Source organism: Podarcis gaigeae (assembly GCF_964106915.1).
Source record: "Podarcis gaigeae genome assembly, chromosome: 4".
NCBI lineage: Eukaryota > Metazoa > Chordata > Lepidosauria > Squamata > Lacertidae > Podarcis > Podarcis gaigeae.
The window spans coordinates 22193378-22210401 of NC_139677.1; the positions used below are offsets into that span (position 1 = coordinate 22193378).

Below are 17024 nucleotides of genomic sequence, written 5' to 3' on the forward strand. Positions count from 1 at the left end.
CACTTTTATTTTACTTTTACTATTTTATTTTTTATTTTTTATTTTATTTCTTTTATTTCTTTTATTTTTTATTTTTGCATATTTGTGCGCATTTGTGCGCATTAGTGCGCATCTGTGCGCATCTGCGCACATTTGTGCATATTTGCACACATTTGCGTGCATTTGTGCGCATTTCATATATATTACTTTTGTTTATAGAGAAATAGTTAGGGGTAAGTGTAGGGTTAGGGTGGGGGTTAGGTTTAGGGTTAGGACTGGGTTTGGGGGTAGGGGTGGGATCAGAGTTTGGGATCAGGCTTGGGTGGGAATTTTAGATAGGTAGTTAGCTTAGACAGGAGGGGCGGATTTTTCAGCAAGAAGATGTGCCGGCTGTAAGTACCATTCCTTTGCCTTCTCTTGGTCTCCTGGGGGCGGGGTGTGAGTCCTGGGTCCCCTCCACAGCTTTAGCTCTCTGGTCCACCAGGGAGCTTCATGGCTGAGTGGAGATTTGAACCCTGTTCTCCCAGTCCAGCCCCCCAACCACTACACCTCTACCTGGCTCCATTTTGCATCTCTCCAGCTGCCCTACAACTTTGGCCTTCTCCTCCTTCCTGGGGATCTCTCTGGCTCCAAGAAAGGCTCTACCCCCTTCCTCATGTTCTGCTCTTCTTCTGGGTCATCTTGATGCTTGGAGGACCCTCCTAGAGGTCTCCTCCCTCTCCAGGAAGGGCAGGGCTGTCCTAAGAAGACGATTCAGAGCAGCCCTTTAATAGCTGGCAATGCTTGTCTTTCCTTTGGGCTGGAACTCTTGAACCCATAGCACTTGGGGCCTCCTTTCTCTCTCTGCCAGACATTCGTGCTCTGGGCTGCCTCTTTCCATCTCTGCCGATGCCCTTTCAGGTCGCAGAACTCCATAGAGATGGCAGGAATTGGGCCAGACGCCCCTCCTCTCACACACACACACGAATTGGGGCTGCCAGCTTCTGAGTCGCTCTCTCTGCTCGTCTCTTCTAGGTTCAGGCGCTTAAGGTGGCTGATCAGCTGCAAGAAGGTGGCCCCCTTGGAAGTTCTGGAGCAGCCCACGGTGTCGGGTGAGCAAGTGGCCCTCCTTTTGGAGATGGAGGAGGGCAGGAATGGGCTGGGAGGCGCATCTAGTAAAAAGATGCACGGAGCCAGATGGCTGGATCCAACCCGCCTATCTGCGACAGAATCTGGAAACCCAACCGCCCCCCCCCCCCAGCAACCACTACGTTTTGTGGAGTCTGATGGGAGAATCAGGGGGCTGGGCTGTGGGGTAAGGCAGGGGGGCAGTTGTCAGCGGGAGGAGCATCTTCCCTGGGGAGCCATGTTCTGGGGCCAGGAGGTCAGGATTGGCCCCCAAGGCCTGGGGTGTCCCTCTCCTGTAGTAGGACTTGAATCCAGGAGAAAACTCTTGGGAAAGCCTTGCAAGGGGCTCAGGGAGGAACTCACCAATCCCCATGTCCTTCACTTTGCAGATGTGCTGGGAATCCACATCCCTTCCGTTGCGGTGAGTATTGGATAAAACAAGAGCAGGGAGGGGATCCCTTGGACCTGCCCCCCTCTTGCACTCTGCACTCTCAGATGTGGAGGAGCCCTACCCCCACAAGGAAATGACAGCCTGACTTTTGCCTTTCAGCTGCTTGACAAAGATCAGCTTTATCTCCTGGGCATCATCCAGGACTGCCAGGCAGCTCGGCTCAGGGGGCTCCGAACCCTGAAGTACTCCAAGGAGGAGACTGCCCAAGCCATTCTGGTGAGTGATGGGTGGTGTGAGGGACCCCCATGGGGAGGGAGGGGCAAAAAGGGGCTGGCGTTTGGGGTTGAAGCCGTCCTCTGGAGGCTCCTGGAAGGAGCTGACTTTCCTCCTCTGCTCTCTTCTAGAATATCCTTGGCCACTTGGAGTACTTCAGGGATCACCCCCTGAGCCTGGCCCTGGCCTTCGAGGCCCTCCTGCAGTTAAGGTGAGTGGGGTCTTTGGGGAGGGCAGGGCTGCAGGGGGACAGAACTCCAGGGGGAGCTTTGGGTGGGCAAGTCAGGCAGGAGGGAGAAGGGTCAAGGGAGACTTGGAGGAGGCAGTGTCTAACCCCTTCCCTTTCTCTCTCCAGTTTTATGAGACCCCACTTCAGTCTCTCTATGGTGAGTTCAATCCTCCATAGAACAACAGAGGCAGTTCTGGGGAGCGCAGAGGAGGACAAAGAGGTATGTCCTCTGCTTTAACTTCTCTTTGCACAGCTCTTTCTTCTTTTTACACTCTTACAAAATTTAACACTCAACCTCTCTTCTCTACTTACTTTATCAAACCTTTATTAGGCATTATGGAAATAAAACCTTAAAAGAGAAAATAACATATAAAAGCCTTGAAATATATATAAAAAGGCAGCAGTTTGCTAAATGCATATATATATATACATATAGAGTCAGTGGTTTTCCTTGTTATCCTGCTCCTTGGAGGACTGCTACCAAAAACTCGGCTACCCCCGCCGTTACCCTTTGGTCAACGTCGGATAGGTAGAAACCCACACATTCACCTTGCTGCGGTTCCAGACCACCCAAAAGAGGGGACAGCACGCGTTGACGGAGCGTACTGTACAATGGGCAATAAAGGAGAATATGCTCTACAGTGTCCGGGACATTCATAGAGCATCTGCAGAGTCTCTTGTTTCTAGGAATGTTTTGATATCTTCCCCTGACAAATGCTGAGGGAAAAACATTCAAACGGGCCAGCATAAAAGCCCTACGTTGGGCTGGGATTATTAGTTTAGTGACGTAATTGGCTCTGCTATCTAAGATATTTAATTCATAGAATATGGGGGAGCAAATTTTGTTTACAGCTGCCATAATATTTTGTCTCTCGACATCCTTTAGTCTAGTTAGGATATTATGGGAGATATATTGCTCACTAGAATTGTACAGGGGCTCCAGCTCGATGCCTAAAGATTCAATCTTTTTTTCGAGGTGCTGATACCATCTTGATTTATAGGAGTCTTTGAGCAAATCAGCGAGCAGACTTGATGGAGGGCAGCGAAAGTGGCAGCGTAACCAATACTTTATTGAGGTGGACCATGCCCAATATTCCATTGTGTGTATGCCTATTTCTGCACACATTGTTTCATATTTGATCATAGCTGGGAGTCCAAGAATACGTCTCAGAAAGCTAGAGTGAATCTTTTTTAAATCATTGTTATATGCTTGGACCCATAGCGGGATTCCATAGAATATCTGGGATTGCACTTTTGTTTGAAATATCTGATTTGCCGCAGGAATAAATTGATTACCTTTCTGATAATGAAAACGGGCAACTGCTGATGAGATGCACTTTGCCTGTTTTATGGCATTTGTGCGATGGGTTGCCCACCCTAAATTGCTCTGGAATAAGATTCCCAGATACCTATAGATTTTCACTTGTTGGATTTCTTGCCCTCTTATTTTCCATTTCTCTAATTTCCAACCATTCGAGAAGACCAAAATTTTTGTCTTCTCATAGTTTATAGAGAGTTTGTTACATTCGCAATAGAGGATCAGTGAAGATATAAGACGTTTCAGACCCAAGCTCGTTAAGGATAGTAGGACAGCATCGTCTGCGTATAGTAAGAACCTCTCTTCTCTCTTTTCCCACAGGAACTGAAGAGGCCATTTCAAAGCCTGCTGGGGGGTCTCCTCCTAGAAGCCCCCAATACTAGCACCCTTCTCCAGTTGCTTACCGTAAGTATCCTGATAGCACCAGGAGTGGTTTTAGGGTTGCCTCCTGTCCCTTACCCAACTAACTGTCCCATTTGTTTCATCCCGCAGGACCTCCGATATTACGCCCTTTTGGGGAGTGAAGACCAAAGGAAATTAGCGGCCAGCAGCATGTCCCTGCTGCTGGCCCTTTCACGAAGATTCCCGAACCTCAGAGTAAGTATTTTGCCTTCCTGTATTCAGTTCTTTGGTTGCTTCCATCCTTCCTGGGTGGGGCTGCTTCTCTTACACCCATCCAGGGTGGGGTTCATAGAGTCAACTGTCTCATATTTGTCTTTCCTCTGCAGAACACAGTAATTCGTCCGGAGCTGACATGTTTCAGGAATAATCTGAAAGAAGGTAAGCCCCACACCTTGGGGACAGTGAACTCCCTTGTCCCTTGTTTGCCCAAGACACACCTCCCAGGTCTTCTTGCTGGGAGTCCTGCAGGACCTGCCCCCTGCCTGGCAGACCTTTCCCACCTGGCCTGGGAGAGCACCACCCAGACTGACTCCAGCTACAAGAAGCGGAGAGGACTGAACTGATTTTCTCTCTTTTTCATTCTTTTCCATCCAGATGACATAATCGTTGAGGAGTTGTGATTTTCCTCCTTGAAGAAATTGCTGATCTATTTGGACATCTCAACTGGCCAAAGACTGGCAGAAGAAGAGGCACTCACTGAGAATCAGGAGGGGAACAGATGGTTTAACCAGCCATGAAATATGGACTGAGATTGGGTAGAACAAGAAAGAAAAGAAAAGAAAAGAAAAGAAAGAAAGAAAGAAAGAAAGAAAGAAAGAAAGAAAGAAAGAAAGAAAGAAAGAAAGTTTTTAATAGATTTTGAATAAACGTGCAATAAATTGTTACTGTTTTGAATTTCATTGTATTATTGTCTTCTTTTCTGTTGCTGAAATAGCATGAGCATTTTTTGCTGCTGCATCACTCCTCAGGTTGACTCATGTTAAGCTTGTGGTCCACTAAGACCCCTAGATCCTTTCCCCATGTACTACTAGCAAACCAGGTATCCCTCATCTTATATTGGTGCAGCTGGTTCTTCCTGCCAAAGTGCAGAACCTTAGATTAGTCCCTATTGGATTTCTTTTTGGTTTTTTTTTTTTAATAAAATTTTTATTAGGGTTTTTTACAGAATAGAGTACAAAGACAATAAACAACCTTACTTTTATCTCAACAGAGTTTCATAACTTCTTTGGACTTCCTCACATCTCCCCCTGCCATTTTCATCATCATAAATTTTTTTCCATGCAATTTATCATCTAGGTTGCAAATTTTATAACCGCTTATTTAAATATAGTCCTCTGAAAATTTGTTTCTCTTAGTCTCGCTTTACATCCCATTCCAATCCGATTTTGTGATGGCCAATTGTTTATGATCAAACATCCTACTTAACTTTCCACCAAATCACAATATTTTTGTAAATAAGTCTTAAATTTCCTCCAATCTTCTTCAACCCTCTCTTCTCCCAGGTCTCGAATTCTGCCAGTCATCTCTGCCAGTTGCATATAGTCCATCAGCTGCATCTGCCATTCTTCCAGCGTGGGTAGATCTTGAGTTTTCCACTTCTTAGCGATTAGTATCCTTGCTGCTGCTGTTGCGTACAAAAAGAATGTTCGATCCTTCTTTGGCACCATCTGGCCGACAATGCCCAAGAGGAAGGCCTCTGGTTTCTTAAGGAAGGTATACTTAAATACCTTTTTCAGCTCATTATATATCATTTCCCAGAAGGCCTTCACCCTGGGACAAGTCCACCAGAGGTGAAAGAATGTTCCTTCATTTTCCTTACATTTCCAACATTTATTGTCTGGCACATGGCATATTTTGGCAAGTTTAACTGGGGTCATGTACCACCTATATATCATTTTCATTACATTTTCCTTCAGAGCATTACATGCCGTGAAGTTCATCCCCGTGGTCCACAACCTTTCCCAATCCTCAAACATAATATTATGCCCAATATCCTGTGCCCACTTTATCATGGCCGACTTAACCATTTCATCTTGTGTATTCCATTTCAACAGCAAGTTATACATTCTTGAAAGTACTTTAGTCTTAGGTTCTAACAATTCTGTTTCCAACTTCGATTTCTCCACCTGGAATCCTAACTTTTTATCATTTTTAAAAATTTCTTGGATCTGAGCGTAGTGTAACCAGTCTCGCACTTTGTCTTTCATTTTTTTCCCAACTCTGCATCTCTTTATGAGTCTTCCAAGTCTGAAGGCTGACACAATTTTAAAGTCTTCCTCCTCTAGACCCCAGAACTTGGAGAATTCTTTGGTCAAAAACTCAGCTAGATTACCTTCTTCCGCTTCTGGTATCGATCTTATCCTTAAGTTAGTCTCCCTGTTCCGAAGTTCCAACATAGAGAGGTAGGTCTGGTGTTCCCCAACCTGCTTGCTGAGCGGCCTTACTTCTTTTTCCAACTCTCCCACTCTTTGGCTGGTCTCTTCGGTCAGTTTCTGATTTTCACCTGCAGCCTCCTTCAGTTGTCCGATTGCTTGTGCATTTTGTGCAACTTGCCCAGATAATTTGTTTAAAGTTTCTGTATTAAGGTCAATTTTCGCAGTTTGTTGGTCAACTTTCCTGTCCAAAGACTCCAATTTCTCAAGAATTCTCTCTAATACAGAACCAGATCCTCCTGAAGCCATCTCTTCTAGTTGTAATTCCTCAGTTTCTCCCTCCCCTGCCTGTGACAGGGAGGTAGCTTTTTCCTCCGAGGGCAGAGTAGGCACAGATGATCTGCGTGTTTGTGAGGCTGCAGTTAAGGTTGTCAGAGTTGTTTGTCTAGTTCTTAATCCCTTTCTTTTTGCGCCACTCATTCCAGAGTTATCTAGCAGTCAAGGTCAAGCTGAGTTGTTCCCATGAGAAAGCAACGGCCCAGGTGGTAGCAGTCAAACAGAGGGCCGGGAAATAGAAAGTAAAACAATATTTTTGTTATAAATCCTCAATCCTCTGGGGGGAGCATAAAATGTCCTAAGAAGAAGAGTCCATTCCAATCATACAAAATCTGAACCAATACTTAGGAACCTTCACAAAAGTAGTTTTAGCAGAGTTGGTTTTAAGTTTGCCACAATATTTCAAGTTGTGCTTACTGGAGTTCCGTAGTGCAAGAACGTAACCATTCTGAACTCCCTCAGATTGTCTCAAAGTTTAAATACAATGTATCCAAATTTGCAGTCTGACAGTTCTACTGCTCAGGCAGTTCTGACACCTGGGCTTCTTAAGTAAAGTTGTAATCCACAAAGAAGAGGATATATAAGTCCTAATAAAAGTCCAAAAATCAGTTACTTACAGTCTTTAAGGGGATTGAAAGTAATTTCTGCGGGTGCTCAATCTGAGCTGTCAAAAGTTCTCTCTGTGCCTCCACTCCTCCTGCTCTTTGCTTTAAAAGTCAATGGCTGCGGAAGACGGACTTCCTTTTCCTCGTCACTCCGCTTTCAGCTTATTTTCAGTATTTTTAGTCCCACAATTTAGTAAAATCCTCAGTTACTCACGGGTTGTTGCGTTTCAGAATCTTGTGTTGCAGGAAGAAAGGTCGGCGCTCACCGGCAACAGCAGCGCGGCTTCGCTCCGCTGAATGCGCATAGACCCACAGCGCCGCTGCCCCCTCTGCGATCCGGAGCCCCTTACGGGGTTCCCTCAACGTTTCGGGGGTTGCTCCTGGCGCCCGCCGGGTCCCGAGACCGCAGGCTTCCGCTGCCTGCGGTTTTCCAAAATGGGTCTCCGCTTCGCCGTAGCGGACGACCCTTTTCCAGCGGAGCTTCCCTCTCCCGGTTAGGAAAGGGCAGCCATTACCGTTCGCGCCGCCTCCGGAAGTCTCCTGGATTTCTTTTTGGTTTTGGTCATTTATGATTAAGTTATTAGAGGGAAAATGGAATTAGGAGTCATTTTCATCAAAGGAATTAAGGCAATTTATACAGATCAAACTGCAAACCTGATTGTAAATAATGCAATGTAAGGTATAGAAGGGGACAAGGCAAGAATGCCCCCTATCACTGCTTCAATCTATATCAGCCCTAGAGGTGTTCACACAGAGGATAAGAAATAATTCTGACATAAAGGGGATAAGGGTGGGCCAACGGAATTATAAGAAAAAAGCCTTTGCGGGTGATGTGTTTTCTGTAGAAGAACCATTGAGAAGTGTACCTAAGTTATTACCATTTTCAGAGTTGGTTACATTATTGGCAACTACATGAAATATACAAAGAAGATAACAAGAAAGGATTTAGCTATACGACATTCAGATTCCAAAAGGAAGTCGTAGAAGGGAAGTTGAAGCTGCTGAAAGGTGGATGTAGTAGTCTGTTAGAATGGGAAAGAAAAGATGAAGAGGTGAAATCAGTAATGATTAAATGGGCACAGGATATAGGTCACAATATAATGTTTGAACACTGGGAAAGATTATGGAAAACTGATTTAAAATTTACAGATTGCTCTCTGTTGAAAGAAAATTATATGAAAATGATGTATAGATGGTATACAACACCAGTACAGATAGGAAGAGTGTATAAAACCGGTTCAAACATGTATTGGAAAGGCAAGGAAAAAGAAGGGACTTTTTACCATATGTGGTGGGATTGCAGTAAAATTAGAAAATTTTGGGAAATGATATATAATGAGTGGAAGAAAATGTTCCAATTAACATTTGTCAAAAAACCTGAAGCATTTTTGTTAGGGATTTTAGGGAAAGACCTGCCAAGGAAATTTAAGAATATCTTTATGTACGTGACAACGGCGGCAAGAGTCTTAATAGCACAAGGATGGAAGAATGAAGAAACCCCGACTGTAAAACTATGGCAAGAGAAACTGATGGACTATACAGAATTGGTGAAATTGACATACAAACTACGTGATAAGGACAAATGTGACTTTAAAGAAGAATGGGAACTTTTTACACAGTATTTAAATAAACAACAAAATGAACTGGACTCCTTGGCAGGTTTTGAATAAACATTCACAAATTTATTATTAATAACATATAGACAGATAGGTTAAGGATTTTTACAATTTTATAATATGCAGAAAATTCTAAGTATGGAAAAACCAGAGAGAGGAGCTGAGGGAAGTCTGGGGGGTGGCAGGAGGGGGGGTTTCTATTTTGGGGAAGGGAAAGGGAAAAAATGTAGGGGGAAATGAGGATGATATGTTTTATTGATAAAATGTTATGTTACAATTCCTAATAAAAAATCTTATAAAAAAAAGGTGTACCTAAGTTATTGGAGGAAATAAGGAAATATGCAAATCTTAAAACAACTAAAACTAAGGTTTTGGTGAAAAAGATGGATGCACAGGCAAAAAAAGATTGGCAGATGGCCAGTGGGCTGACAACTGAGAAAAAGGTGAAGTATCTGGAAATATGGTTAACAGTGAAAAACTCCAATATATTTCAAGACAATTATGTAAAGACATGAACAGATATAAGAAAAAACCTTGAGTTATGGGGAAGAATGAAATTCTAATGGGAAGAATTTTGGCTATAAAAATGAATATATTTTGCCCCAAATTCTATTTTTATTTCAAACCACTCCAATAGTATGCAGAACAAGATGCTTCAGAGAATGGCAAAAATATGTTTCTAGGTAATAATAATAATAATAACAACAACAACAACAACAGCAACAACAACAACAACAACAACAACAACAACAATAACTTTTTATTTATACCCCGCCCTCCCCGGCCAAAAGCAGGCTCAGAGCAGCCTTGTCTGGCAAGGGAAGAAATTGAGAATTAAATATAAAATTTTAATAGATATAAAATAAGGAGGTGGATTTTCGTTGCCAGACATATGGTTGTATGATGTGGCGGCTTGTCTCCCCTTCTCCCCCAAACTGTCCTGCAGTGAATCAGGCCAGAGTCCAGCATGCCACCCGGTTTGCCAGCTGCTGCCCGCCTTTTGCCAAGGCAAGGAGAGACTCCCCAGGAAAGGCATCTGGATTTGCCCGGGGGGTGGGGTGAACCAGAGACTGGAGGGAACCCAAGCCCCAAAGTCTCTTTCTCAGCGGCCTGAGGCAAGGGGTGCTGCTGGGGAAAGAGGCAAGGAGAGGGGCTGCCGACCATAATGCAGTAAAGATGGATATGACACTACTACCAACCGGTTCCTTTAAATGGAAGATGAATGACAATTTGTTTAGAGATCAGGAGATCACCAAGAAGGCCCAAAAAGTTTTGAAGGATTACTTTGAGATAAATTTGAACACCACAGTGGAAAAAAAGAACCATCTGGGACGCAAGTAAGGCCGTGATGAGGGGGTTCTTGATACAACAGAATGCTGTAAAGAAAAGGACACAAAATGAGAAAAAAGACAAGATCCTGGAGAAAATTAAAGAATTTGAGAAGAAGTTAAGATTAAACCCGAAGTCACAGCCGATTCTGAGAGAAATTAAACTCTATCAAGCACAATATTCCAAATTGATAAACCAGGAAATAGAGTGGAAAGTTAAATTAATGAAACAAAGAACATTTGAATTGGCGAATAAATGCGGGAAACTGCTAGCATGGCAGTTGAAGAAGAGACAAAAACTAAATACAGTTACAAATTTAGAGATTGAAGGAAGAAACATTCAGAACCCTGTAGATATTAGAAAGTGCTTCCAGAGATATTTTAAAAAACTATATACTCAAGGGCCGCAAGATGAGGCTGAGATAAAACAATTTTTGAAAAAGAATGGACTACCAAAACTGTCACAAGAAAACAGAGTAATCCTGAACTGTAAAATAACACGACAAGAGATTGAACAAGCCATTCAGAACATGCAATTGGGCAAATCCCCAGGGCCAGATGGGCTTACCTCCAAGTATTATAAGACTTTGAAAGACTATCTGATACAACCATTGCTGGAGGTTAGCAATGAAATTTTGGAGGGGAAGAAGGCGCCGGAATCGTGGAAAGAAGCGTTTATCACATTGATACCAAAATTGGAAACTGAAAAGACTCAACTTAAGAACTACCGCCCCATTTCTCTTCTAAATGTGGATTACAAAATATTTGCAGATATTTTAGCAAGCAGATTTTAAAAAGTTTTAAATGAAGTAATTCATAAGGATCAGGCAGGCTTTCTCCCAGGTAGACATTTGTTTGCTAATACAAGGAACATCATTGATATTTTGGAACTTTTGCAAACAAATATCAATACAAAAGCAGTGTTAATTTTTATAGATGCGGAGAAGGCCTTTGATAATATTTCTTGGAAATTTATGAAGAAAAATTTGGAAGGAATGGGAGTGGGACGGGGTTTTGAAAATGGGATAGATGTAATTTACTCAGAACAAAAGGCTAAATTGATAGTTAACAATGTGATCACAGAAGAGTTCAAAATTGAAAAAGGAACATGACAAGGCTGCCCTATTTCCCCACTGTTATTTATTTCGGTCCTGGAGGTGCTCTTGAACATGATTAGAGGGGACCGGATGGTTGAAGGAATTCAGGTCGGAGTGAAACAATATAAACTTAAAGTGTTTGCAGATGACCTAGTTTTGACCCTACAGAAGCCAGAATCTAGCACGAAAAAAGTATTACAACTGATTCAAGAGTTTGGTCGGGTGGCAGGATTTAAATTAAACAAGCAGAAAACTAAGGTACTGGGAAAAAATTTGACAGTTACAGAGTCAGAACGGTTTCAGGAAGAGACAGAGTTAAATGTGGTTAAAAAAGTAAAATACCTAGGGATAAACATAACAGCAAAAAATCTGAGTCTATTTAAGGATAATTATGAGAAATGCTGGTCAGAAATTAAGAGAGACTTAGAAAGTTGGACAAGACTGAAACTTTCTTTGTTAGGCCGAATCGCTGCTGTAAAGATGAATGTATTGCCAAAAATGCTGTTTTTGTTTCAAACATTACAGATTGTGGACAAAACAGAGTGCTTCCGGAAGTGGCAGAGAGACATTTCCAAATTTGTCTGGCAGGGCAAAAAGCCCAGAATTAAGTTTAAGATACTAACTGATGCGAAAGAAAGAGGGGGCTTTGCCCTGCCAGACTTAAGGTTGTATTATGAAGCAGCAGCGTTCTGCTGGTTAAAAGACTGGCTGCTTTTTGTGGACACTGATGTATTAGATTTGGAAGGCTTTGACAATGCGTTTGGTTGGCATGCATATTTATGGTACGACAAGGTTAAGATTCATAAGGCTTTCAAGAATCATATTGTCAGAAAAGCAGTGTTTAATGTCTGGACAAAATACAAAGACTTATTGGAAAATAAAACTCCAAGGTGGCTTTCACCATTGGAAGCTAAGGCCCGGAAAAGGCTCGATATGGAGGCCAATTGGCCAAAGCATTGGGAAATATTAGAAAAAGATGGGGACAATTGGAAATTGCAGAGTCAGGAGAAAATGAAAGACAAAGTCCGAGATTGGTTACATTACGCTCAGATTAAAGAAGTCTTCAAACTTGATAAAAAGTTAGGATTCCAGGTGGAAAAATCGAAGTTAGAAATGGAATTGTTAGAGCCTAAGACTAAGGTACTTTCAAGAATGTATAACTTGCTGTTAAAATGGAACACACAAGATGAAACGGTTAAATCGGCTATGATAAAGTGGGCACAGGACATTGGGTATAATATTATGTTTGAGGACTGGGAAAGGTTGTGGACTACTGGCTTGAATTTCACTGCATGTAATGCTTTGAAATAAAATGTAATGAAAATGATATATAGATGGTACATGACCCCAGTCAAACTTGCAAAAATATACCACTTGTCTGATAACAAATGTTGGAAATGTAAGGGAAATGAAGGAACGTTCTTTCACCTCTGGTGGACTTGTCCTAGAGTGAAGGCCTTCTGGGAAATGATATATAATGAGCTGAAAAAGGTATTTAAGTATACCTTCCCTAAGAAACCAGAGGCCTTCCTTTTGGGTATTGTCGGCCAAGGGGTGTTAAAGAAGGATCGATCATTTTTTATGTATGCAACAACAGCAGCAAGGATACTCGTCGCTAAGCATTGGAAAACCCAAGATTTACCCACACTGGAAGAATGGCAGATGCAACTGATAGACTACATGGAACTGGCCGAGATGACTGGCAGAATCCAAGACCTGGGAGAGGAGACGGTAGAAGAAGACTGGAAAAAAATTAAGATTTATTTGCAAAAATATTGTAAACTGTATGAATGTTAAGCAGGATGCTTGATCATAAACAATTTGGCACCATTAAAACAGACGAAGTGAATTATGAAGATAAGGCAAATTCAAGAAAAAACAAATTTTTAGATAACTATTAGGCTAAGTTTAATTTTTTAAGGAGTGAAATAAATGTATCTAAAATTTGAGATATAACATTGAAAATTAGATAGTAAGGATGGAGATAAGGTGATAAATTGCTGGTTTAATTTTTACAACTTGGAACGCAGGAGCGGGAGATGTGAGGAAGTCCAAAGGAGATAAGAAAATATGTTATGATATGTAATATTTTTGCTTGCTTATTTATATTGTAATTAAAAAACCCTTAATAAACATTTTTTTTAAAAAAGGAGAGGGGCTGGCTTTGGGCTCAGAGCCTAACTGATGAGCTATGGGGTAGTGGCATAGCAAGGTCAGGTGGTACCCGGTGTGGGAAATTTATTGTCACACCCCCCCACACACACACACATTGAAATTATTAAAAGAAGGAAAAATAAGATACTTACAGCTGCAAGTGTTATTTTCTAGTTTATTTGCTTAACACTGTGAGTGTAAGCACTTAAAACCTTTTTTTCACAGTGGGAATTTCTTATGAATGAAATTTTTTACTTCATTTCGCTATTTTGCAGCCTACTGTTGATGTGGAGTGCAGGAAGCTGAGGTGCTGTGTGAGTGCAAGAAACAAGCTGTGCTGATACCTAGAATACAAGAAGAGCCAGTGGCGGAGGAAGGGGAGTGCAGGTGGTGCGGGACACCACAGGTGTCATCACGGAGGGGAGTGACAAAAATATGAGTTTTGGTTTGTTTGTTGTTTGTTTGTTTGTTAAAAATGGGTTCACTAAACTTTTTAGTTCAGTCAACCAATGTAATGAAATGTGGCTGGCACTGGGCGCCACACTGCAGGGGCTGGCACTTACCATGGGGCCTGTAGTGTGCCTGAGCCATGCGCCTCTCCTGGGAGTGACATGGTGGCTTGGGGGCCTGTAGGCTCCATGCTGCCTGAAACGGCAGCGTGGGACTTGCGTCTGCCCACCACCGCTCCCTCAGCTGCCCTACAGCTGAGAGGGAGGTGGCGGAGAGGTGCCACGCAGTTCACATTGCCCCCATGGGCTACCTACACTGCAGGTCTCAGTCACTAGAAACAGGCCTTTTTAGTTTACAGTGGTACCTCAGGTTACAGACGCTTTAGGTTACAGACTCCGCTAACCCAGAAATAGTACCTCAGGTTAAGAACTTTGCTTCAGGATAAGAACATATATTGTGTGGCGGTGACGTGGCACGGCGGTAGCGGGAGGCCCCAACAGCTAAAGTGGTGCTTCAGGTTAAGAACAGTTTCAGGTTAAGAACGGACCTCCAGAACAAATTAAGTTCTTAACCCAAGGTACCACTGTACTATGTTTGCTTGAGATGTAAAATCTCTCTCTCTCTCTCTCTCTCTCTCTCTCTCTCTCTCTCTCTCACACACACACACACACACACACACACAGAAATATTTCTAATAAAGCTTTTGCCCCACTGTTACTTTTACGAAGTGGGAGCTACTGCAAATCTATCTAACATTGCATGCAATCCTTTTGTGCGAGCTTGATCATGAAAGAAAAAGTTCGTGCTTTATATGGATTTCAAGCTACAATGTCTTCCCATCGCCAGGACAGGGCTCTGCAAACAGCTGGGGGGTTATTGACACTGTAAAATCCTGCTCATTCTAAATCAAGCGGGATGAAAACCTCCAGAGAAAGGTCTCTTTGCAAGAATTTGCTAGCACATCCCACACATGCCGCTAAAGAATTTACAACACAATAGCTACAGTTGAGTTCTTAAAAGCTATTAAAACCTCAAAAAGTTTTAAACCAGCTTGCTGGCGAAAACGCTATTTTGTGAGTGTCTGCGAGGGGGAAGCATACGGCGAGTAATTTTTGGAATATGCTCTGACAAAAGAAAAAAGAAAAATCTGATCTCCCAGATGAAGTGAACCTGTCCTTTGCTATCATCAAAGCTATAGATTCAGAGGCAGTTTGCTACTGAATACTAGCTGTTTTGGGTTTGGGGTGAGGTGAGTAATGAAACAGGGCTATTGCTGGTGGGCATCTCAGAAGCATGTTCTGGGCCATTGAGCCAGATCAGTGTTTGGTCTATTTCAGAGCAGCTTTTCTTACTTTTTTAGGGTTCCTAGAGAAATCTCCTCTTGGCATTTTGGGAAATTAATTTTTACTAACATTCTATATTATACTGGCAGCAAAATGAAGTTATTCAAAATCAAAACAAAGGTAAACAAATATTAGGTGACTTTATAGAGTGAAGTGTGGCCGCGGGTGGCACTGTGGGTTAAACCACAGAGCCTAGGACTTGCCGATCAGAAGGTCGGCGGTTCGAATCCCCATGACGGGGTGAGCTCCCGTTGCTCGGTCCCTGCTCCTGCCAACCTAGCAGTTCGAAAGCACATCAAAGTGCAAGTAGAGAAACAGGTACCACTCTGGCAGGAAGGTAAACGGCGTTTCCGTGCACTGCTCTGGTTCGCCAGAAGCGGCTTAGTCATGCTGGCCACATGACCTGGAAGCTGTACTCCGGCTCCCTTGGCCAATAAAGCGAGATGAGCGCCGCAACCCCAGAGTTGGTCACGACTGGACCTAATGGTCAGGGGTCCCTTTACCTTTACCTTACAGAGTGAAATTATAGACTGAGTAATCCCCTTTCCCTTTTCCCTTGACTAGTGTTGATTGGTTTGTGTGTTGTGGATGATATATTTGTGGGAGGTTTTCTGTGGCCTGCTTGTTTTGCTCTTATGTTCACTGCAACCAAATGTATATGTGTAGATGCTCAAAGTTTTGATTGTCTGCTTGCTTCTCATTGATACAGTAAGTCTTAAAAACAGCAATAGGAATGGGAATTATGCAGCAAAGAGTTTGGGGAATGGCTTCCAGTTCAAACCTAGGCATCTCCAGATTCCCCATCCCTGTTTGGAGGTGAATGAGAGGGCCTGTGGAGTCCAGAAAAGTTGATGGTTTCCTAAGCCAGCCACAGAGGAAAGAAAGTCAAATTCTCTGCAACCAGCACAGAAACTCAAAGGGCTTGCAGAGGAGTGCTGCATTCTCTGCCCCCTCTTTTAAAAAACACAACCTGCCAAGGAGTCAAAAGCTCACATTTCCTGTGAGCTGCGGAGGATGGGATTGCCCTCACCTGCACTCAACACAGAAGCCTTGTAGCAAGCTAGTAAAGATTTCTGCAGGCTAGTAAGTTCTGTTGGCATATATACAAGTCTGGCCAACTGCTTCCCCCTGTAGTAAACTATAGAGAGAAAACAAGATAATTTGCTTCCATATGCACTTGGCCTATATACCAGCTTCCTACTAGGTAGATCACTGTTGCTTGCCAGGAGGGCAGAACGAAGGATGAGGCAGCTGAGAGACCAACACAATGCAAAGACACCAACGTTAATGGCAGGTTGCCTTCACCAGTGCATTGGCACCACCAATGGTGTGTGGTCAGTGGACACGGGGGACTAGGCTAGCCCCCTAAACATTCCTGGTAAATTAGAGTATTAAAGTATTAAAGCTGGGCAACTCATTCCCAAACCCCGAGAAGCCCAGCGTAGGGAGGGAGGCACGATGCTCTGATGGGTCCAAGAGCTCTCTTGCCAACTTCCTAAAGCCCACCTGGTTTTGGGAAGGAGGCAGAAGGGCTGCAGCATCCTGTCGGAGCCCTGGCACCTCCTTCCCAAAATCTGGGAAGTTTCTGTCCAGCTTCGGGAAGGAGACACCATGCTCACGAGCATGACATCAGGAAGTCGCATGTGCGTTGTGCCCCACCCAATCTCCCTCACAAGCTGGAACCTCTAGCCCAAACTCTTCCCCTAAAATGATTTTTTTAAATAATATTTTTTATTAATTTTAACATATAAATTATAAAATGTACCACAAAACTTATCACTTATACAATCTTTTTGGACTTCCATCAGCACCTCTGATGATCCACCGTTTTAACCACTTCTTATGCATTTCTTAATTTTGTATTGCCCTTACATCTCTTAACAAATCATCCTCCCCCTTATCCATTTTTACAATACTTCTAATAATACTCCTCACAAAACTTCTTGCAACCCTACAAACGTCATCTGTTCTTCACAATTACTTTTCAAATAGTCCGTAAATTTACTCCAGTCTTCCGTGAATTT

The 17024-nt window shown here is 42.9% G+C and overlaps 1 protein-coding gene across 4 annotated transcripts; it reads left to right on the forward strand.

Annotated features, from left to right (window-relative positions):
* The first annotated feature begins 213 nt into the window (after positions 1–213).
* LOC310842899 (uncharacterized protein) lies at positions 214–4829 on the forward strand. Of its 4 annotated transcripts, XM_083735141.1 has the most exons (9): positions 214–371; positions 994–1070; positions 1476–1507; positions 1637–1753; positions 1882–1961; positions 2106–2199; positions 3619–3702; positions 3790–3894; positions 4026–4287. In XM_083735141.1, exons 1-9 carry the CDS (start codon positions 361–363, stop codon positions 4260–4262), a joined length of 837 nt encoding a protein of 278 aa, XP_083591267.1. In that variant the 5' UTR covers positions 214–360; the 3' UTR covers positions 4263–4287. The 4 variants fall into 4 exon arrangements, with proteins under 4 accessions (XP_083591267.1, XP_083591266.1, XP_083591265.1 ...); XM_083735140.1 differs by lacking the exon at positions 214–371 and having other exon boundaries at positions 574–1070; XM_083735139.1 differs by lacking the exons at positions 214–371; positions 994–1070 and adding an exon at positions 4294–4829 and having other exon boundaries at positions 1080–1507; positions 4026–4077.
* Positions 4830–17024: the final 12195 nt, after the last annotated feature.